Source organism: Zingiber officinale, chromosome 6A, assembly GCF_018446385.1.
Source record: "Zingiber officinale cultivar Zhangliang chromosome 6A, Zo_v1.1, whole genome shotgun sequence".
Taxonomy (NCBI): domain Eukaryota; kingdom Viridiplantae; phylum Streptophyta; class Magnoliopsida; order Zingiberales; family Zingiberaceae; genus Zingiber; species Zingiber officinale.
Genome location: NC_055997.1, coordinates 9950389 through 9974976, shown reverse-complemented (window position 1 = coordinate 9974976; position 24588 = coordinate 9950389). Strand labels below are relative to the sequence as shown.

The 24588-nt window shown below is 35.2% G+C and overlaps 1 protein-coding gene across 5 annotated transcripts; it reads left to right on the top strand.

The window, feature by feature from the left end:
* The first annotated feature begins 12280 nt into the window (after window positions 1–12280).
* On the top strand, window positions 12281–17729 carry LOC121995763 (pentatricopeptide repeat-containing protein At5g41170, mitochondrial-like). 5 transcript variants are annotated; one of them, XM_042549527.1, is made up of 5 exons: window positions 12281–12841; window positions 13503–13623; window positions 13830–16103; window positions 16334–16481; window positions 17315–17729. In XM_042549527.1, the coding sequence occupies exons 2-3, from the start codon at window positions 13513–13515 to the stop codon at window positions 15951–15953; spliced, it is 2235 nt and encodes a 744-aa protein (XP_042405461.1). In that variant the 5' UTR covers window positions 12281–12841; window positions 13503–13512; the 3' UTR covers window positions 15954–16103; window positions 16334–16481; window positions 17315–17729. The 5 variants fall into 5 exon arrangements, with proteins under 5 accessions (XP_042405461.1, XP_042405464.1, XP_042405463.1 ...); XM_042549530.1 differs by lacking the exon at window positions 16334–16481 and having other exon boundaries at window positions 12281–12646; XM_042549529.1 differs by lacking the exon at window positions 16334–16481 and having other exon boundaries at window positions 12281–12692.
* The last annotated feature ends 6859 nt before the right edge of the window (window positions 17730–24588 follow it).

The following is a 24588-nucleotide window of genomic DNA, read 5'->3' as shown; positions in this document are numbered from 1 at the left end:
TATTGTTAGAGGAATCAATATTATTTTAAATTTAGAGTCTTGACCAAATATTTGATAGACCAACTATTAATTTTATTCGTCATAAAGTAAGGTTGACGAGATAATAAAATTAAATAAAATTTCCTCTTTGAATTTGTATACGTCCACACTAACGTGGCATACAAAATTCATGGGGATTTTTAAGGAGTTGGTCTTAACCAAATATTTTTGTGATTCTTAGGAAGATGGTCAATCCCTAGCTGATATACTTTAGGATAGACTTAGTGGTCCCAATTATAATTGATTGAAAATAGAATTTGGACATTAAGGTAGACTGTCTTCTTAGAACTAAGAACAATATAGGTGTATTTTATTCATTAGTTGATACATGTTTAGTGGAGTTATCTACCGGTACCTGGTGTGTAGATATGGGAGCCATTGATCATGTCTGCAATTCATTGCAGGGTTCCAGGAAACCCGACAACTAAATGAAAATAAAAAAACACCGTCCACATGGGCACTACTGCAAAAGTAGCAGCTGTTGCAGTGGGAGAGGTTTATTCTCTAATAGGAATAAAATTTGGATTATTAGGAATTGTCTTTACATACTAAGTTTAGAAAAAACCTGATTTCAGTTTCTAAACCATTATAGAATAGATATTGTGTCTATTTTGATAACAAAGTTGTTATCAAGAAAAATAGGCAAGTTATCTATTCTGGTATGTTGGTTGACTATTTATAATCCAATAACTCCCATGATGCAACAAATGGAAATTAATAACACATCTTCTAACTTAAGAGAAAGCAACCTTCGAAAAGGAACCAATTATATCTTTGACATCTAAGGCTAGGTTATATTAACTTAAGTAGGATTCATTGGTAGCTGATGAACTTTTGGGTTCATTAGTAGTGGAAATCTTTCCAACCTGCGAGTCTTACTTGGAAGGAAAATAACCAAGAAGCTTTTAAGTCCAAGGGGTATGGAGTCAAAGATATGTTGAAATCGGTTCATTCTGATTTGTGTGATCCTATGACTATCCAGACAAGAGGTAGTATTGAATATTTCATCTATTTTATAGACAACTATTCAAGATACAAATAAATTTACTTAATGTACCGCATGACTAAGTACTTTGATTAGTTCAAAGAGTACAAGGCTGATGCGGAGAAATGTTTAAAGTAAATATCACTATGGTAAGATCGTAATGGCAAGTACCTCTTGGGAGAATTTAGGAGTCACTTATCAAAAGTAGGGATTCAATCCCAACTAACTGCACCTGGTACATCCCAACAGAATGGTGTAGTAGAAAGAAGATAAAGGACTCTTATGAAATAATTAGATAGATGATGAGTTATTTAGAAAATTACCAAATTTGTTTTAAGGATAAACTCTGGAAACGAAAGTGAACATAGTACCTTCCAAGTTAGAACTCTCTACTCATATAGAATTGCTGAATAGGTGAAAACCTATTTTGAAGCATATTCGGATTCGGGTAATCCAGCACATATATTAAAGAGAGACAATGATAAGTTGGATAGAAGTTCACTTGTTTGTAAGTTATCCTAGATAAACAAAAGTAAGTTTATAGTCTTAAAAATCAGAAGGTCATTGTTAGCATCAATGACTGTTTTTTTTTAGAAAAGGACTATATAATGAACCACGTACTCATAAGTAAATTTGTTCTTAAGGAAATAATAAAGGACATGTCTAACCTAGTACCAACTGTACAAGATGAGATACCACAAGAAAACTGCAACATGTATCACAAATTGATACACAATTACAGAAAGTGTCTTATTGTAGTGGGAGGGTTGTTATGCAACCTAAATAGGTTCATGTTTTGGGAGAGTTTTTGGACTCGATCCCTGGAGGGCATGAACCTGATCTCCGGTCATATGATGAAGCACTCCAAGATAAAGATGCAGCATCTTGGCAAAGAGTAATGAATAAAAGAATTAGAATATATGTATTCTAATAAAATCTGGAAGCTTGTAGAATCACCAAATGGTGTAAAAGCCGTTGGGTATAAAAAGGTCTATAATAGGAAAAGAGGGATAGACAGGAAGGTAGTAACTTTCAAAGCAAGGCTTGATGAAAAAGGAAACTTTTTCACTGGTAGTCATGCTTAAGTCTATCCGGATTCTTTTATCTATTTGGCAAGAGGATGTCAAGACAGCATTCCTTTATGGAAGTTTTGAAGAAAGCATCCATAAAAAGCAACCAGAAGGGTTCATTGCAAAGGGCTAAGAGCATCTTGTGTGTAAGCTCAATCAGTCTATGGACTGAGGCAAAGCTTCAAGGTCTTGGAACATCCGGTTTATCAAAGTAATCCAGATCTATGGATTTAGTAACCGGATAAGTCTTGTGTATACAAAAGGTGTGATGGAAGCGTGGTGGTATTTCTTGTACTATACGTAGATAACATTTTTGGTAGTTGGAAACAATATCAAAATGTTGTCAGAAGTAAGGGTATGGTTGTCCAAACAATTCGATATAAAGGACTTGGGAGAATGTATATATTCTTGAGATCAAAGTAATAAGGGATCGCAAGAAAAGAATATTTTACTTATCCCAAGCTTCATACATCGGAAAAATCCTTGCTTGTTTTAAGCATACAAAACTCCAAGAAAGGTTTCTTACCTTTTCAGGATGGAGTAACTTTATCTAAAGATATGTCTCTGTAGACATCAAAGGAGATAAAGGAAATAAAGGCAGTTCTTTATGCTATGGCTGTTGGAAGCCTAATGTATGCTATGCACGAGATCAGAAATATGTTTTGCCAAGGGCATAGTTAGTAGATATCAAAGTAACCCTGGACAAGGACAATGGACTGCAGTAAAGCATATATTGTAGTACCTTAGAGGCATTAGAGATTATATGCTAGCTTACAAGGCAGTTAATTTAGTCCTTGTGGGTTGCATGGATTTTGACTTCCAATCGGATAGGGACAATAATAAGTCGACCTCGGGGTTTTGTGTTTACTTTAAGAGGTAAAGTCATAACTATGGAAGAGTGATAAGCATAGGTGTTTTTCTGGACTCCACCATAGAAGCTTAGTATATGGCAAGCCTATGAGGTAGCCATAAAAGCCGAATGACTCAATAACCTCAAGATAGACTTAGATATGATTTCTAGTTTGTCCAAAGATTATTACAATTTATTGTAATAATATTGGTGCAGTAGCAAACTCGAAGAAACCATAAGTCTATAAAGGCAAGTAAACACAATAGAGCGCAAGAATACGAGAAATCGTATAAACGAGGAGAAGTTGTTGCTACCTATATTGCATCAGGTGATGACCTATAGATCCTTCCACCGAGGTCCTTAAGGCAAAAGCTTTTGATGGACATGTTGAAGGGTTAGGAATCAGATGTATGGCAGCAGATATAGCAGCTTAGTCTTTTAGTATAAGTGGGAGATTGTTAGAGTGTATACTAAAAGCCTAGCTTTTGGTATAAACATTTATCTAGAAATAAGAATCACATTGGTCAAATGTCTACATTTATGATAAATGTAGTTGCTCAATTAATTTATATTGTAGATAACATGGTGTGTGGTGTCACACACAGAAGATCATGTTATCGGTTCCTTATAAATTATAAACAGTAGCTCACGACTAAGATGGAAAGGAACAAACCATTGGAAGGTCGTAGTGTAATTAGATGTTAGTTTATCTTAACTATATAATTACACTAGTACACTTAGAGTGTATTGAGTAGGACCATTTGAGGTCGTTCTTTTTATACTGACTTTATAAAGGAACAAAGACCTCAGTTATTATGGAAGTGTGTGCTCTTAATCCTAATATAATAACAAGCACATATATTTGATATTTATTTCTTTAATTTATCAATGGGTGAGATTTAGTTTAATGAATCAATAAGCCCGATAAGTTGGGAAATGATATCACTTATAGTGTGTGTTGTTGATTATAGAAGGAAACTGTGTCCTAGTGATACTAGGTTGATAATGTCCTCAAGAGGAGCTCATAAGGATTGTCATGTTAAACCCTGCAGGTGGACTTATAAGTTCGACATGATAATAAGGTTGAGTGGTACTACTCTTGGACTAAGAAATTAATTAAATGAGTTGTCAGTAACTCACTTAATTAGTGGACATTCGATATCTTAAACACAGGGAGACTAACACACTCATAATAAGAAGGAGCCCAAAAATGTAATTTGGGATTGGTGCGGTAGTTCAATAATAATTCTCTAGTGGAATGAATTATTATTGATAAAATTAAGTTGTGTGGCGAACACGGGATGCTTAATTTTATCGGGAGACCAAAACCAATTCCTCCTCTCGGTCCCTATCGTAGCCTCTTATTTATAGAGTTCTATACCCACCTATACCCACCTTCTATACCCACACAATAGGGGCCGGCCAAGCTAGCTTGGGAACAAGCTAGGGCCGGCCTAGGTATAATATTCGGCCCTAGCTTGAACCCAAGCTAGTGGGGGCCGGCCAAATTAAATTTAAAAGGGATTTTAATTTTAGTTTTTATTATGTGGAAGAAATAATTTATTAAAGAGAATTAAAATTAAAATATCTCTCTTGTAAAAGATCTACAAAAGATTAAAGAAAGAGATTAAATCTCTTTCCTTATTTGTAGATTGGAGAGTTATTTTATTTTCTCTTTAAAAAATATCCACATGTTGATAAAATTAAAATTATAGAAATTTCCTTTTATCAACCATGAAGAGATTTTTAAAGAGAAATTTTATTTTTAAAATTTCCGGAAACAAATTAGGAAGTTTTAATTGTTGATTAAAACTTGTCCAATTTGCTCTCCAATGATGTGGCCGGCCATTGAACTTTAATTTGGAAAATTTGTTTTATTTTATTTTTCTAAATTAAATCATGTCAAGAAAATTGAGGAAATTTTATTGTAATTAAATTTCCTAATTTGCCTAGGCCAAGGAATATAAAAGAAGGGGTGAGGGTGCCTTCATGAGATACAACCTCTATTGTTTTCTCTCCCTCTTTTCCTTGGTGTTGTGGCCGGCCATCATCTCTTCTCTTCTTCCTCTTTGTGGTGGCCGAAACTCTCTATTGCTTAGAGGTCTTGTGGAGGCCGGATACTACTTGGAGAAGAAGAAGAAGAAGGAGAGGAAGCTTGCATCTCTTAGAGCTTGGTTGGTGTTTTTCTTCTTCCTTGGTGGAGCTTTCTTGTTTTGGCCGAACCTAGCTAGGAGGAGAAGAAGGTGCTTGGTGGTTTCTCATCTCGGAAGATCGTTGCCCACACAACGTCCGAGGTTAGAAGAGGAATACGGTAGAAGATCAAGAGGTTTTTCTACAAGGTATAACTAGTAATTTTTCTTTCCGCATCATGCTAGTTATTTATGGAAATAATACCAAATACAAGAGGCTTACGTTCTAGTATTTCGAATATGTTTTTCGAAGTTGTGTTCTTTTGTTTTCTTTCTTTTCCTTGTGATTTGATTGTTCTCTTTGGTTAACCTAAAGTTATTTTAGGAAATTAAATATTAGCTTTCTATTAAAGGTTTTGTCTAGTCGGTGGTGGTTGCTCCCATATCCAAGAAGGCCATGTGCCTCGCCACGTCAGTACTGGGAACCTTTTATGGAAATTAATATTTAATGGAATTAATAACTTAAGGAGACTTGGGTCGAACGTGTTAAGTTCCGCAGGAGATCCAAGTCAAAACCTAAAAGAACAAATAGATTAAGTTTTGGATCAAACGTGTTAAGTTCCGCAGGCGATCCAAAATTTAATTTAAAAGAACACATGGTAGCTAGGAAAAGGTTCAGACCTTTGTACAAAATTTTTGTACAGTGGAACCTCTAGGTTTTCCGAGTAGCAACCAACATAAAGATCAGTACCAACGTAGTTCTAATTGGTGCTAGTTTCAAACTAGTGATTGTGTTGGTCTTTAAAGACCAGCATCACTTTCCATGTAGGAGAGATGCTTGCATATAGAAGAGAGAAAAGTGTTGCATGTTGATGAGAGAGAAAAATAATAATAATAAAAATTTTGGCTGCATCAGAACATCCATTAGATGACACTCACGGTTGTGCAGGGTGTGTGTATATATATATAAATGATACGTTGCACACCCTTATCCTACATGATGTGTGCCTGCAAGTATACGGATGTCATCAAGTAATAAAATATCGATCCCACAGAGATTGTTGATTAAGAACTAGTTAACTTTGCACAGTAAATTATTTAGACAATCGAATTTTGGCTCACGAATGCTAAGAAGAGAGAGAAGGGAAGAAGAGAGAGAGATTAAGAAAAGAGAGGGAGAGAATGAGCGTAAGTAGGTGAAGGATGATAGATTCTAGGATTTTGATTTCGTTATGATGCTTGTTAATGTCCCTATGTATTATTTATCTACCTAACTCCATGCTTACACTCATGTAGGAATTCTAACTAAAGTTCAACACAACTCCCAAGCAAGTTGCACCGAAGAGTTTACCCAAGTTCTAATGCAATTAAGTAAAGAAGCAACTTTAGAAAGTTCGGTTAAAGGATACCTTCTGTCACAGACCCTCCCGGTTATACGATCGTTAGAATTATCTAATTTATTTTCTGATGATAGATTAATACAATTAAGTAGTAAAGGTAACCTAGAAAGTCCGGTTAAAGGGGTACCCTCTGTCACAGGGCCCCTCGATCATACAATCGCTAGATTACACAAGTTACTTTCTAACATTAATTTGAAAAAAATTCCTAAAACTCTAATTAACCTCCCTAGTAGAGAATCGATCCTCGTATCAAGGAAACGTCGTAGAAAGTAAGGTATATGTTCTATCACAAGGTCCTATGATTTTACAATCCAAGGCTCTTCCTCTACATGGCGATCAAAACTTTACATCTGAATGTATTGACCTCACACACATTTTGTCATATATATATAAGGCACAACACACAAAAATAAGTCATAAAACATATCATAGCATAAGAAAAATGTCCAAATACATAGTTTATACATCAACATCGCATCACAAATACTTCCTACATCCTAGATCTAGAGATCTACTCCACTACGAAGGAAATAAAAGCAAGAGATAAAAAATAAAGCAATCTACAACTCAAAACATAAAAAGAAGAGAATGCTTATCCATGTAGCGTTAGTCTTCTTGGATGCAATCCTTGCTCCAGAGATGGATGGATCAACGAAGATAGAAGGTCTAGGGTTCCCCCAAATTGGGAGAACCCTTTTCCAAGGAATGGGGACGAACCCCAAACCAAAGATGAGTGAAAAAGGGAGAAATCCCCTTTAAATAGGGTTGGCCATGAGACTGTCATGACCCCTGCCATGGTCGTGTGGCATCCACACGGCCAAGGTCAGCTTTGGCTCTGGAAAATCCACACTACCATATGGTCCACATGGCCATGGTCGGATCCTTCTCTAGAAAATCTACACTGTCGTGTGGTCCACACAGTCATGGTATGACCTTGGCATGGCTCTGCATGGCTATCTTATGGAAACGTCTTTTAGACCATCTAGACGTGGTTTTCTCTAGTTGACGTTCAATAAAATTGTAGATCTTGAAATTATCTACATTTTGGTATAAAAAACAGCCTATAACTCCAACCAAGTAAAAAGTTATGGTCGTTTTAGTTTCAATCTGCAGTGTAGAAAATTCCACAAGGTAGTGACACGACCGTGACATAGCTGTGTGAATCCACATGGCCAAAGCATGGGAAAAACTTGATCTTCACATGGCTTATGAGTCACAACCCGGACCTTTTAGACGCTCTAGACTATATTTAAGCTCTGTTTTCCATCAAAATTCTTCTATAGGATCATGCACATGTTAAAGAACATGGCTAAAGTGTAATCCTTGATTAAATATCCAATTTGAAGGACTTTTGAAAGCATTTTCCTTCATGTATATTTTGTGTGAGCATGTTCCTTTCTTTGACTTCACGTTTTAAGGCTTGTTACTCTATTTTTACTCCGAAAACACATCCTATCAATCAAACTAAGTAAAGAGTAGATCTCTAAATAAAAGGAGTGAAAATATAATATTATAATGAAATATAGTGCAATAAAGATAGATTATGCTCATGGCATATAAGTAGATGTGCGTCAAAATATTCATGAAAGTGTATATAATCTGCACACATCACTGTACACTCTTGGGTCACCCTCACAGGTCCGACAGTTTGCCCAGGCGCCCCTATTTATTTTTGAGAATCGGGGTACCCGAGCAAGCATCCAGGTGCTCGGACTTGTGAGGGTCGTCCAGAAGTGTGTAGGGTAAAAAATTATATATATAATTTTTTAACCCTTATATATATATACACACACAGAAACGTTATCCTAGGTGACTTACCTTGCATAACCATGGTCGACATCCCACGTGGATCATCTGACTTGGTAAAAATTGATTTTTTTTTTATTCCCCTCTCTCACCTACATGTGATTCTCTTCTCTCACTTGCATGTAAAGTGGTGCTGTTTTGAAATCAAAATAGTACCACATAGTGCTATTTTTTCATCCCGCAGTGTTGTTTTTTTTAAAACAACACCAACGTGGTGATGTTTTTTAAAACAACATTGGTGCCATTCTTTTAAAAACAACACCACATTGGTGCTATTTTGAAAAAAAACAGCACTAGTGTGCTATTGTTTTTTGAAACAACACCACACTGGTGTTGTTTTGAAAAATAAAAAATAGCACCAACGTGGTGCTATTTTTAAAAGAACGATACTAATGTTGCTTTGAAAAATAACACTACATGGTGCTATTTTTAAAAAAAAAAAATAGCACCATGCGGTGAAAAAAAACATCACTGCGTGGTGAAAAATAGCACCACTCTATGACTTACATGCATGAGAGAAAAGAGAATTACATGTAGATGAGGGAGGGGAATAAAAAATTTTTAATTTTGGCCATGTCAAATGATCCACGTGGGATGTCACCTACAGTTATGGGATGCCACATGTCACCCAAGATTCATTTATATATATATATATATATATATATATATATATATATATATATATATATATATATATATATATATATATATATATATATATATCACACCTTGAGTGTATAGTTATTTGCCAAATCGGATGGTATCCCTTAGTGAGAATATAAAAAATAATTGATATCAAACTAATAAAAGCCAACATAAATATTGATGCAATATAAAAACCACCACTCATACCAACTACCAATTGAATGCATATTTGTATGCATGTACATATGAACATAAAATTCGACTAAGAAGTGCAAACATAAACAAAGGTAGCGGAAAATAAATCAAACGATTCGAAAAGAAATTTGAACTCAAGTGGGACCAACAGTTAGGACCTCTAAGCGACACAACATATCCTCTATTTGCTAATCTAGAGATCAATGAGAAACAAGAGGTAGTGAGTATAAAACACTCAGTGGGTATAAGAAAATAGTGCATGATACTAAATATAAGGAGATAAAAAGGATGCAGTCTCAGGTAACATACTCACTATAAAAGTAAGAGAGTCAATATAATCAATTGCTAGCAAAAACATAAACAACTACATAAAACTCCACTAATATGTTCAACTAGGTATAACTAATAAATCGGAAGTACATACAGTATGTCCTAATCTACACGAACAAATACATGACCAACATATAGCAAATATATAACAAGTTCTGACTAGCGCAACAACATACTATCACAAACAGGTCGTGTGGCAGTCAGGATATATAAATAGTTACTGTCTGTGGGAGAACGCTCTACTATGGATGGTCCTGTGGGTAGACAGCAAGAGGTAGCTATCTAGCTTCTCAACCACTGACTGGGGGAGAATGCTCTACCACGAATGGTCCCCGTGGGCAGTCAGAGTATGTCAACAGTCATTGTCTGCGAGAGAACGCTATACCATGGATTGTCCCGTGGGCAGTCATGGTACGTTAACAGTCATTGTCTACGGAAGAACGTTGTACCATGGATTGTCCCATAGGCAGTTAGGGTATGTCAACAGTCATTGTCTGTGGAAGAACGTTCTACTATAGATGGTCTTGTGGGCAACATGTGTATCATGATTGCTGACGACTCTCTCAACTACGAATGGAAGACAATGGTCAACAGAATATACTAATGGTCGTAAACGTCTCTCTTAACCACAAATGTGGGGGCAATAGTCGTTAGGATATAACAACGTAATGATAAATAAAAAGTGAATAATCACATCCAATTTCTAGAATCATATCTCGGCCTAACTTCACTAGCGAATATGCATGAGCCTAAAAAACACACAAAGGTTTAATAGGATACACGATTTCCTATAATATAGTATGATCTTACTAAATTATAGGCCTGAGTCTAAATAATAACAAAAAGTCTAGTAGGATACGCGATATCTTACACTATAATATAATGTTACTAAAGTATAGGTCTAAGCCTAACCAAAGATCTAGTAGGATATTCGATATCCTATACTATGGTATATTAGCAGTAATACACATGCATGAATAAATATCAAGCTGGTAACCTAGTTTAATATTTTATAGCTATACTACGGTATAGTATCATAGTATCACTAGCATAAAAGGATAAATATAAATGACCATAAATAGCATGGATAACAATGAGACTACATGGATATCAAACGAATCATGCTTAAGAATTAACAGAGTAGATATTAAGATAAAATAATGACTACTCAATCAATACAAATAATAGAATCATGCACGAAAGTCAAAGATTTAAAGAAAACAAGCAAGAATTACCTACCTCATTGTAGATCGTCCTAACAATTTTCAAGTCAAAGGTCTAGCTCGAGCTCTAATCCTATATATAAAGGCAAGAGGAATATCTAAGTATCTATAGCCAATTAATTAAATCTACCAATAATTAATTAATCCATTAATTAACTTATCAATTTATAAATTAGTCAATCTATTAATTCAATTAACTATCAAGTTAATTAATCAACTTAGAAATAGTTAATTATTCAATTAACTCTTTAATTGATATCTAATTAATTCTCTTAACCTAATTTCAATTAATCAACTTAGTTAACTCAATCAAACAATTATATGAGATTCAACATTTTAACCTAATCTTAATTAATCATAGATTAATTAATTAAACTCAAATCAATTAAATTCTAATTGAATTAAATCAAGATTTACCCCGATTGGTTGCTTCTTCTCCGGCAACTGCAGAGATGGCCTCTTGGCGAAGAGCGGCTCGTGGTGGCCGAGGCATCATCGGTGACTAGGGCAACAACGACAGCGACTACCCGCGACAGTTGACTAAATGTTGACTTCGATGGCTACTCAGACAAATCGGGTGAATATCGACAACTAGCACAAGAGCACGCGGTTGCTTAGACACAAAAAGGGTCGATGGTGACGTCGGAGAAGAAGAAGAGAAAGGAAATAACAACAATTATTCTTACTTATTTTTGATATAAAAAGTTATAATTCTTCCTAAATTCAGTACATTTAATTAGAATCTAATATATTTTCTATCAATTATGCTATTCCGATCTATTGGGAATCAATCAGCAATCAATCAATTTGTCATAAGGGAATAAAAGGTATAAAAAGCTTAAAATGAAATATAATTTCTCTTAAATTCAATGTATTTAACTAGAATCGAATATGTTTTATTGATTGAGAATTGATTGGCAATCGATTGGTTTATCGCGAGGAAACAGAAAGTAAAAAAAAGTTAAAGATAAGATATAATTTCTTTTAAATTTAATATAATTTGATTAAAATAGAGTATATAGATAGAAAATATACTCTATTCTAATTAAATGATGTTAAATTTTAAAAAAAATTATATATAAAAAAAGAGGAATTTTGACTTTCAAGGTTGACTGAATTTGATGGGCATTTTTGATGGTTTAAGGTAGAAGTTTAAAAATTACTCGGGAGAGAATAACTATCAATGAATTTTAATTAAAATTAAGGGTAATGAGATAAATGAGTGTCCCAAAAAAAATAATAATCTCAGTTACCCTCATTGATTATATCTGGAGGTGATCAATCTGACCCTACGAAAGTTTTCCATCGGATACCAGGTAAATCGGGAAGCCCACGCGATGGCCAATCCAGAAACCCAACATCCTTTAGTTACGCCTTTCATTTGAAGAAAAAAATTTTATAAATATATCATAGTTGAGATTTAAATCGTGAGTACTTAAATGATAATTTAGATATCCTACCGTAATATCATAATCCGGGGACGATAATACTTTGATTAGGGGGCTGAAATAAATTTTTTTTAGCCATTTACCGATATATAATAGATATACACTGTTATATTATATAAGAGTTTAGTTTTAATAAAAAACAATGTAAGGTTACCTTCTTCTCCCGATTCACACGCTTGGCCTTCCTCTCCCACAGCGAGCGCCGCCTTTTTTTTTCCTTAGTGTTTTTTCTCACCCTCGTCCGTCTCTTGTCGGCTGCGGCCAGCCCCATCGCTGCCGCATCCTTCATCGCCATTATACTCCCCCGACGGCGAGCAACCGTCCCGCCGGCGAGTGAACCCTTTTCTATTTCCTTCATCACCTGCGAGCAGTGTCTTTTAGGTTTTCGGAGGCCACCATCTCAGCGCGACTCGTGTTGATTACCAGCCGCTCAACTCCTCGAGTTGTAGGGAGCTGTTCTAGTCCCCTATTCGTTCCTCGATGTCGGCCAGCTAGCGATCTCTGCTCCACTTCCTTGTTGCGCACAGTAAGATGGAGCAACTCTCTTCTATCTAGCGCCTTCATCATCGTTGGTATGCTTCTCCATCTGTTGCTTAAAGCCTGTATGGGCAATGTGTCTTTGGGCAAGAGCCAGGGCATGAATGCAGATATTGGATATAACCTTAAACCAGGCCACGGAATTCCAGCCAACCATAAGTTGAACCATTCCCACCAGTTATAGGTTCATGCCACTTAACTTGGTTGTTTTCTTGTATTTTTTGTATAAACTCTTACCATAGTCGTGAGTTTTTGCCCCACTCTTCCTAGATTTTCCTCTCTCTTTATTTTACATATATTGTTTACAAACTTTTTTACATGTTAATGCTAGACTAAGGCCTCAAACCTCATGTTTAGCTCATTTTTCATTGCCTCTCTTCTTGATAGATGAACTCTTCGCATTATGATGCATTAAACTGCTTATTTCTAGGATCAATTTAAGTTATTTTGATTTTACTATTCCCTTAAATGAGAGACTTGAATAGAGTGCAAAATTTATCGTCAAAATAATTAGAAACAATACATCTCAGTTGGATATACAGATCTGTTTCAATTTAGATGATGGAATGCCATTAGAGCAAGGATTTAACATATGCTGTCCTTTATCCCTCAACCCAAGCCTTAAATTGCTTGTAAGTTCTTATTGATTCAAGAAATTGAAAGATACATTTTTTTTTTTACTTTTTATCTTTTTAAAGATTACAGATTGTCTTGTTTACTATTCAAATGCTTTCAACTAGAAAATGATGTGGTATGATATACGGGAACCACTGGGATGTTCTCATTATTTTTCTTTGATTTCATATTGCACACTTGATATTTAGCTTGTCCTGACTTTGTTGCAGGTTATAATCAATGATGGCGATACTACGACTTTGGTTCAATGGGGACAGATCGTTTAAATCATTTCGAGTTGTAGGCATGTCGGATGTTAATTGCAAATATTTTACATCCTTTTCAATGAAGGTGCTACACGGAAAGAATTTCTTATTTTTACCTTGTGTTTATGCCGTGTGCTCAATCTAGTTTTATGAGTATATAAGATCTATCAGTTTTTTTTTTTTTTGTAGAAGATTGATTAGATTGCATGATCATTGCTAAGAGTAGCATCCTTGTTTATCTTTGTTTCAACTTCTTTAAGTCAACAGAGATTTTGTTTACTTATGAAACAGAGCCCAGAGAAGAATGAAGATGAACCAATAGATGGAAAAGGAGAGGAGCCAAAGGAACTTTTGGCACACTATTCCTTTAATCAGAATCAAGCAATTGTAAATGATGAAGACACATTACAAGAAAGAGATGAATCGGGACACCCCATGGTTAGAGAAACATGTAGGTTGATTGGATTGCGCCATATGTGGGATAGAAAGAGTGAGGCTGAACTCCGACACCTTTTGAGAAGCCTTTCATCCCATCAGGTTTGTTCTGTGCTACGTTGGCAGTCAGATGAACGTGTTGCCATGAACTTCTTTTACTGGGCTGACCGACAGTGGAGGTACCGACATGCACCGCTGATCTACCATACAATGCTTGATCTATTGAGTAAGACAAAGTTGTGCCAGTCAGCAAGGCGAGTTCTAAGGTTGATGATCCGGCGGAGGATCAGTCGGACGCCTCAAGATTTTAGTCGACTAATGATCTCATATAGTCGAGCAGGAAAGCTCAGAAGTGCAATGAGAGTCTTAAATTTGATGCAGAAAGATGGTTGTGGACCAGATCTTTCCGTTTGTAACACTACAATAAATGTGCTCATAATGGCTGGTCGATTGGACAAGGCTCTGAGGTTCTTGGACCGAATGCAACGAGTTGGGATTACCCCTGATGTAATCTCATACAATTGCTTGATTAAAGGATTTTGTGATGTTAGAAGGGTTGAAGATGCTTTAGGAATGTTGCGGGAGATGCCTGCCAAGGGTTGCTTGCCAGACAAGATCAGCTACTACACAGTGATAAGCTTCTTATGCAAAGAAAAAAGAGTTGGAGAAGTCAGAGAGCTACTGAAAAGGATGACTACTGAGTCTAATCTGTTCCCTGACCAGGTAACTTACAGTATCTTAATTCATGTCCTTTCGAAACATGGTCATGCATATGAAGCCCTTGATTTTTTAAGGGAATCTGAGGAAAAGAGATTTCGAGTTGATAAAATTGGCTATAGTGCTATTGTGCATTCCTATTGCCTGGATGGAAAGATAGATGAGGCAAAGGACATTATGAATCAGATGTTAGCAAAGGGCTACCATCCAGATGTGGTGACATATACTGCACTTGTCAATGGGTTTTGCCGTATTGGGAAGATAGATGAAGCAAGAGAGGTGCTCAAGCACATGTATGAGGCTGGTTGCAAGCCCAACGCTGTCACATACACTTCCCTGTTAAATGGATTATGTAGAATTGGATCCTCATTAGAGGCGCTGGAATTGTTGAACAAGAGCGAGGAGGAGTGGTGGACTCCTAATGTTGTGACATATAGTGTTGTTATTCATGGACTTAGACGGGAAGGAAAATTGAAGGTGGCTTGTGATTTGGTTATGCAAATGTTAGGGAATGGTTTCTTTCCCACTACAGTAGAGATTAATTTGCTTATCCACGCCCTTTGCAAGGAGAGAATGGTTGGTGATGCAAAAAAGTTCATGGAGGATTGTCAAAGCAAAGGATGTACTATCAATGTGGTAAACTTCACTACTTTAATTCATGGATTTTGCCACGAGGGTGATTTAGAAGCAGCACTATCTTTGCTGGATGATATGTACCTCACTAATAGACACCCTGATGTTGTAACCTATACAGTTCTTGTTAATGCACTGGGAAGAAAAGGAAACTTTGAGAAATCAAATGAGCTTGTGAAGAAAATGCTGCACAGGGGTTTGATTCCTACTCCCGTTACTTACAGGACAGTCATTCATAGGTATTGTGAAAAAGGCAGAGTGGAAGATTTGGTCATGTTGTTGGAGAAGATGCTTGAGAAGCAAGAGTGTAAATCTGCATATAATCAAGTAATTGAGAAGCTTTGTCTGTTTGGTAAATTTGATGAGGCTTACAAGGTCTTGTGGAAGGTTTTGAGGACAGCCTCAAAGACTGATGCCAATACATGCCACATTTTGATGGAAAGTTATTTGAAGAAAGGTCTTCCTTTGCATTCATATAAAGTGGCCTGCAGAATGTTCCACAGGAACATGCTACCTGATACAAAATTGTGCCAGAAAGTTAGCAACAAACTAATTGCAGCAGGGCATCCTGATGAGGCAAGGAGGCTACAAATCAAGCTTGTTGAGAGAGGACAGATTTTGCCTTCTTAAAATGCCAGATTTGAGTTCTACATGCATCATCTCAAATAATGACGTGATCAAGAGTAAGAGTTTGGTTTCTTGAAGTAAGAAGCTGAACACATTATAGGTGGCTGAATTTTCGCAACATCGCTCCCACTACAGTGGAATACCAATACCTAGGTGTGTCTCTAGAATACTTGTTATATATCTTCAACATGATTCATGGTTCTATACTTCTATTTGCACCATGTCATTTAAGATTTACATTGATTCCCAAACATTCGCTATATATCATGCACTGTTATTGTTACCACTATAAAAGGCTATCAAACTAACAAAATTTCCCCTTTTTTGTTTTTGTTTTGGCATGGTTTCCATGTTGCCTGACATGTATTGGGTTAAATGAGTAGATCCACAAATGAGTTGGTATTGCAACAGCACTAAAACATCATGTTGATTGAATCGCATGGCATTGAGGCAGCTCCAACAATCTCAGTTGTTGGATGTGACTAACCCTAGGTTGAACAGCTGAAACAATGACACTGATAGACAAAGCAAGTAAGCTTCTTTTTCTTTTTGATGCTTCTAGCCACTTATCTTAATCTTCCTATTTGTCCTCTTCCGTTTCCTTTTCCTCTTCCTCTTCCTCTTAATCCTTCCCCTCAACCACTGAACCAAGTTGGCACGGCTGGCCTTTGTTGATGTCCTTTTCTTCCAATCAACAATAACAACAACAATCAAGTAATATCCTACTAGGTGGGGTCGGCTCTTTTTCCGATCAGTGACTAAAATTTTTATTCTCTATGTTGCTTATAACTTCAATATTTGTTTAGTTATTTGTCCATGATGTGTACTTATGAGCTGTTTCATTTGACATTGTTACTATACTTTGCTTCAACTATGTCTTCAGAAGTGAGTTCTCTTAGACACTGCTCCATTTTGTGGGTTGACCTTTTATTGCAAATTTTTAATTTGGTATGCTACGCTAAAGACACAATTACGAAGTTTACTTTTCAAGGCAAGCTCGGGTATAATGGTGAAACTGATTAAAGAGTAGAAAATTCCAAATATTGAACCATTTATTTCCTCTAATACCATGGCGGTTTCATAAAACAATAACCTACACATGAAACCATAGCCTATTTACACAAATGTAAACCCATAACCTTTTCTTTATCTTATCACACAGACTCTGAACAGTTCAAGTCCCACACATGCCTTCCCTATTCAGCATCTAAAGCTTTTAGACTCTGTGTCGATCACTTAGAATACTCATGTCAGATATTTGTAGGTGTTCTGGTGATATTTTACTTCAGCTAACTAGGCTTTTTTTTTTTGTTGGTAATCCAGGTATCCAGCTCGCTAACTAGTCTTTCTTGCACTTGATGTAGGTGGTTTTGGGGAAAGAGATGCAAGGAGTTTGAGACATTTTATCCTCTGGAGATACAGAGAAAGTGTTGGATCTCCAAATGAGATCATGTTATTATGGAAATTATGTCTCATCTATGACTAGCATGAAGGAAGAAGGCAAATGCAGCTATAAAAAGGAGGAAAAAGTTATATTAATCGACTATAACATGTGCTTTTCCAGGAATAAAACAAACAACCATCCTAGTTCTCTTTGTTGTATTTAAACTATCTTTTCATGACTAAAGAAGTTCATTGCTTGTAAGAGATGGCGAAAAAGCTCAGAAAAAAGACTAGAAAAATAGTTCATTGCTTGCATTGTTCTTATTCATGTTTGAGCTAAAGGTCTTTACTGTAAATCTTCATTGTGTTACACGAGCTTGATTTACTTTGTTCTCATTGCAAGAAGTCTTTTTTTTGAGGTTTCTCCATCCTTTTGGCACCATGACTATGAAGAAGGCATCCAAGTTAAAGCAAATAATGTCATGAGGAATGAAATGCCAATGCTCTAAACATCCCACGTTTCTGATATTTGAGAGAGTATTTGGGTTTTGGTCAACTAATTCTGAAAGTAAATGATCATCTTCCTCATTCTGTTGAGGTCGATGGATTAAATTATATTCTTCTTCAGTTAATTAATTCTGCTTTCTGATTTGTTTCTTTATTTCAAGATTATATTTCACCAGTTTTTCTTCATCATTTAATTCTAAGCTACTTAATTTGCTCCCAAAAATGTAGTAAATGCATGCATCCATCTCCAAATTCAACTAATATTCCTGCTTTGTTATCGTTGTTATGGCTCAGTTATTGATGGGTGTTTATAGCCAATTAAATGCTCAATATTTTTGCTAAGTAAGAGATATCAATCAACCTAGCTCCAGATTTTAGCAATTGATCTAGAGAAGTCTGCATTGAACACTGAAGTCCATATTCTTATGAAATTAATTAATTATAGTGTTCATGTGGAAGCGTGCTTAACTTGCCGTTTAAGAATTCACCCTTCACTAAGATCCACAATACAAGAGCTTGATGTTGGTCATGCGAGTGCAGTTAATCCAAGTTAGATAAGCCATTGAAAAGATTGGCAACTCCATCGTTTCGCCACCAGAATTTACTATAATTTGTTCCCTCAAAATAGCTAAATTTCGCTTAAATAAACTAATACCGTTCGCTCGTGTTGCATGGGTTACTCTTTTGTTCACCACCTGGTCCACCTTGGCCGGCATGAACTAGACAGCTCGATCACGTGGCCATCATAATTTACCATAATTCTTGCAAAGTCTAAGAATTTAAAATATCATAGAGATTTGAATAGGTTGTTAAGGATTGATGGCCCATTTAAAAAGGACAGATGGGGTTGAATGGACAGTGCTAAATTATTAACTTTATCATTAATTTTTCATGTGTTAGTGCAATCGTGTATTAGTGGTCATGTTTTAATATGCTTCCCAAAAGGTTTAATTATGTTAGATTTGTTTATGTTACTAATGTATGGATGAAATTTAGAATATATGAAGATCTTACTAACTCAATGAGGTTAAATGTGGTTATTATCTTAACATAACTAAGCTAATTTATTTGAAAGACTTTGTTTAGGAAGTGATGGATGCTCCCATACCTAAGAAGGTCTAGTGCCTCGCCATGTTTAACCTGGAAGTCAATATCTGAAATTAATATTTAATTGAATTTGTAACATAGGTGAATTTTGATTAATAATGTTAAGCATTGTTTACGATTCAAGTCTAAACCACTAAGAACAGATAAGTTGAATTTGGAATCAATAATATTAAGTTCTGTTTACGATTTCAAATTTAATTTCTAAAGAACACAATAGGTTGTTAGGAATGGTTCAGGACTTGTACAAAATTTTTGTACGGGGGAATCGGTACGATATTCCCAGTAGCAACCAACAGTTAGAACAGATTTCGTTGATGTTTATTATATTTTAGCAAGTAATCTAGCATTTCATTACCTTGTTGAAGCTTAATTTGTGTTTAATTTGTGCTTGGTTAATTGTTAAGTTGGCTAGTTTTGAGTTAGGGTTTAAAGTTTGCTATTGGTTAGATTTATTTCTGTCTCGCTATTTCATATTTAGAGTTAATGGTGTTGATGATGAAATTCATTACGTAGTGTGACAATGCGTATGGATTAATCGGAGATACTTAGTTAGATTTTACTATTGCTTTAGATTAGTTCTTATTCGCTTTGATTTTCATTTATTTAGTTTAGAATCAAAATTCAAACCCCCAATTCTATATAACAATCCCAAAAAAAATGAGAATAACATACAATCTTAGGTTATCATTCGACTATTAGTTCCTCGAGAGATTCGATCATGAGCTCGTTATTACAGCATCATTGTGTAGTTAAGGGGTTCAGTGGATAAAATTTGTTAATTTGATTTGCGGGTGTGACAGATTGCACTCATCAAATTTTGGCGTCATTGTCGGTGAACTTGTAGCGGTGTTTGATAATTTTAGGATTGTTCATTATTTTGGAAAACTTAAAAATTTTGTTGTTTTGATTGCTTTCATGTTCATATATCAATGTGTTTGATTTTATTTGTTCCTGAGTCTTCTGATTTTATTTGCTAGTTGTCAGTGTAAGAACAGGAAATCTATTTGACCATGGATCCATATTATCAGCATTTTGGAGATTGGAGGAAGAGTTATTACTATCAGCCTCAGACTCAATTTTATCAGCCTAAATATCAATATGAGAATGTACAAGTATAATTTGCAGAGTCAATTTGGAAATTCAATGAAATTATGCAACAAATGAGAGAGTATCAAGAGCAACAATTTGCAAGGATACAGAATATACAGAGTCGGTTAGATCAAATTGCGTTATCTATCAATCAGTTACAAGCACAAAACTGTAGTGGAGAAATGGATAGTAGAGATTCTGTCAGGCCTGACCCTACTTCCATTTATTTACAAGATTTTTTCAGTATTATTTGTGATGATGATGTAGTTGTTCAAATTTATGATTCTACTAATGTTATTGCTTTAGATGTTGGAAATGATGCAGGTATTAATGTTGAAGATAATTTAAGTGTAGGGGAATGCTTATTGGAAGCATTACCTCAAGAATCACCTGGATTTGATGATGATGATGAAGAGAGTGTAGGGACTTGTGCTATGGAGCCAAGTGCCCAAGAATCACTATCTTTGGTTGTACGTTTTCCTGAACTAGAACCTGAGCCATTACTTGATGAGAAAGAGGTAACAAACACCACTCTAGGTACCTTTCAACATGATAAAATTAGTATTTCTTGTGATTTTCCAGGAAACTTCTTTAAGGTACCTATTTTTGACTTTATAGAATGTGATACTCATTTTTATCCATTTGGTTTAGACACTAATTGCATTTCATTTTCTCCTAATCATGTGAGTGCACGGGAGGTGTTTTTCTTTGATCTTGCAAGTAGCCATAGGATTTTGAAATGGTTACTTGATCTGAACCGCCTTCGTCCTCCAGAAAGAATTTGCAATGGAAAAATGAAGAATAAAAAGGATTTGTCTGTATCCACGATTACTCCACTTCCGGGGTGACTTCTTCTTTTAAATCTTCTTCAACCACCGTAAATTAAAGGGGAGTTGGTTCCAATTTCATTTCCTTTTGCATTTTAATTCATGCTTTGTTAATAAAATCTTTGTTACGACTTTCCTTAGTTTCATTTTCTTATATTTTCATTTTACTTCCATACTTTGCATTTTGTTTAGTACATAGCATGTCATTTTGAATAACTCTCCATGAAATTGTTCTAGTAATATTTTTAAGATGGTAAAAGTTTCTTAAATTTGATCATTAATTTTAGGTCATTGGACATGATTGGATGCTTTACTTACATGAAATTGGTTAGTTTGGTGGTGGATTCTACTTTGATCAATTGAGTTTGATTGCAAAAAAAATTACCTAGAAAGAACCACTTTAAGCATATACTTCATTACTTCCTTTTGTGTGGCATGTACTCATAACAATTGAACTTAGAACTTGCTTTGTTTCTTTTTAAAATCACAATAGCATATGTATGCGTGGAAATAAAGGGCATTTGTCATTCTTGTTCCCTCATTATTTCCCACTCCTTCTTCCCACAATTTTCTTAAACATTTTCCTCTAGTATTCTAACCTTTGATTACCTTTTATAGCTCTATTTCATTGAGGGTTTTGGTTGACTATCTTGATGAGTTAGATTGTTTGATGATGGACAAAGTTTTAAGTGTGGGGGAAGTGTTAAGTGTTAGTGTTTAGAATGGATGTTTAATGTGTAGTGTAAGTTGCAATTCAGAAATGATTTGGAAATGGATTCTATGATGATCTTTTGTAGAGCTATGGAAGTATTCTGGTCTTGTCTTTACAATTCATTGTTGGATTTTGCCAGAAGCTAAATCTGTACAACAGATTGATTCAAAATATTGAAAATATGTTATTATGGAAGCATAGTTGGATATGAAGTTGCTGTTTTACAATTGTTTTAAAATGCTACTGATGGAGAATTGAATCTATGGAGTGGTTAAAAGAGTTGAGAATGGAGTTGCTAAAAGTTGAACAACAGAAGTTAAGGAACACCACTGAATTTGAAGTGGCAGAAATGTGTAGGAATCTGTTTGGAAATGCAGGATTTTGTACCAAAAGTGTATCAAAAATCAGGTACAACATTTAAACAAGTGAGAAGTTTAAGTGAATCTTTGGGATTTACAGTAACAAATGGTATTCTTGTTCCTTATTGACCTCTATAAATTGTATAGTCGGATTACAAAGAATTTGAATGACTGTAATAAGGGACAAGTGCAGGAAAAATTAGATTAATTGTACAAGGCTGAAATGTTGAAAATCAAAGCTGTGTCACTTTGGAGATTTTGATTTGTTAGAGCTGAAACTAATTGAGTTCAAGCTTGAAATGATTAAATGATAACTGAAACAATCTTTAGGGATAAAATGTTGGAGCTTGATCAAATTCAGCTAAACATTTGAACCATTTGAAGTTGAAAAGGTGGTATAGAGTTTTTTTAAAAATTCTATGTATCATGTTGGTATCAAAACCTGTAGAAGACCTTCAAAATAGTTATGAACTCAATTGAAACTCATTAAATTCAGTAACAAATGGTGTCTTTGTGTTTCTATGTCTTATACGAATTGACTAGACGGATCTCTCAAGTTGTGGCTGAAAAGTAGAAACAATGCTAAATGCAAATCTTTGTGAAGCTGAAATCTCCATGTTACAAACTAAAATTACCTTAACTTACAAATCTTGAAACTTTATCTTGAAAGGGTTTGAGGAATGGGTTCAGACCATGAATTTCTGCTAATTTGGAATTCTGAAATTGCACTTAACAAGTTATTTGATGTTATGAAGCTTAAATAGGATGGAAATCAAGTTCTTTTCTGATGAAATGATTGTGCATTCCTATAGAAATAATCTGTTAAAGCTTGAAGTAAGGAAGTAGTAGACATCAGAATTAGTAATTAAGTGTACCAATCTGAAAATTTAGAAACTTGTGCAGTTCTGTAAACGACTGAGAGCTGCAAAGTGCACTTAAAATGTAATCCTTTAACAATGAATATCAAGTGATGAGGAAATGAAAATGGGATAAGTAAGATTAGAATTGAAAGGCAAGGTTATGAATCCAGAGTTAAAAGCTTGTGCAGAGAATGAGGAAACAGAGAAGGATGCAGAACCTAGAATTTTCCAGCTGTACTATTGATTGTTGCTGAATTCCATGATCAAGGTTGCTGTAGGTGTTCAATGAAGATCAATTTGGTTTTCTACCAATGCAATAGAGTTGCACATCTCTGGCCAAGTGGTATTGAATGTTAGTTGAAAAATCAAGAGCAGAAAAGAACAAAACCATAGTTTGAGCCAAAATCCCATTGCAAGCAGTGCAGTTTGAATTTCTTTTATAAGCTAAATTCTGAATGTGCAGTTATAGGATTTTGGATTGCAGGTTTTCAGAGTAAAGAATGGTTGCTGAAATTTTGGAGCAAGAGTAACAGGACAGTGAAACAAAGAATGTGTATCAAGAGAAAACTAAGCTATGAAATTCTATTTTTTATCCTTACAGTTGCTGCTGTTGAAGAAGCTTTGAGATGAAAATTGAATCCCTAGGAGCTAAAAAAGAAAAAAAAACTCTTCTTCCAATGAAGGATACTTGATAAGCAAGGGAACTACTAGCTATATTTCTGGAATTTCAGTTGAACAACTCTTGATTGAGAAGTTAACTGAATTATGGAAGTAACTAACATGAAGGAAATGTAGATGGTAATGGATCATATATTAATCTGCTGCTGAATCAGGAATCCTGGATTCTGTAACTATCTAAAATTCTGATACAAGATGCAAATGAAAAATCATTGCATCAATAAGGAACAGTTGGAGTTTGAAATCCAAAATGTATCTATCAAATTCAATTCTGAAAAACACTTTTGGCAGATGGAGAACTGAATTGTAGAATTGCTCCAAGTATGTGAAAATGGTAGTGAAGAGTATAATACAGTCCTAGACTCTTGGTACTCTGGGCTAGTATCATCAATTATTTAAGTACACAAAGTTCATAATCCTTTGTCATTTCTGGATTTGATGAAGTACAGTTATGCAATGGTGCCAACCTCTCAATCCATTTCTGATCAAGAAGAAGGTGAATTCAATTCTCTATTAATGCAGTGCTATATGATGTTTACTTCCAAGCTTAACTTGTCATGAATCCGGCCAAGTTCTCCTTGAATTCCAGAATATGAAACTAAGAGATTAAGTCCACTTTAGAGACTTAGTAGCTGGTGCTGCAATTCCATAAGTGGATCCTGAAATTAATTTCCAAGCAAATGAAATTGAATTTTCCATGATACAAACTGAAACTACCTTAACTATCAAATCCTGAAACTTGAAGCTAGGAAGCTATTTTGTTCTGATTTTGTTGGTAAGGAAGCAAATGAAATGAATTAAGAAGGAAACAGAATCGGTTGAAGTTGTTGGAGCTGTACTGATTGTTACTGATTTCTATGAGCAAGGCTGCTGTGTTGTTTGTTGTTGAAGTTTTTAATCATTCCAGAGCTTAATGAAACCCTATGCCAAGCTTTTGACACTAATTTCTGATCAGTTTTATATTTTCATTTAATGTTCCTTCTCTTCCGAGCTTACCATGGATCAAAAAAAATATGCAACTCCAATGAATTGATTTTCTGAAACTACTAGTTTTACAAGAAATTAGTAAAGTATCTTGTTAAGGAAGGTGACATTGGAGATGTTTTCTTGTTAACA

Coding starts and splice junctions, on each gene's coding strand:
- LOC121995763 (XM_042549530.1), top strand. CDS start 13,513: ATGATGGCGATACTACGACTTTGGTTCAATGGGGACAGATCGTTTAAA. Junction 13,624..13,829: donor TTACATCCTTTTCAATGAAG/GTGCTACACGGA, acceptor CTTATGAAACAG/AGCCCAGAGAAGAATGAAGA.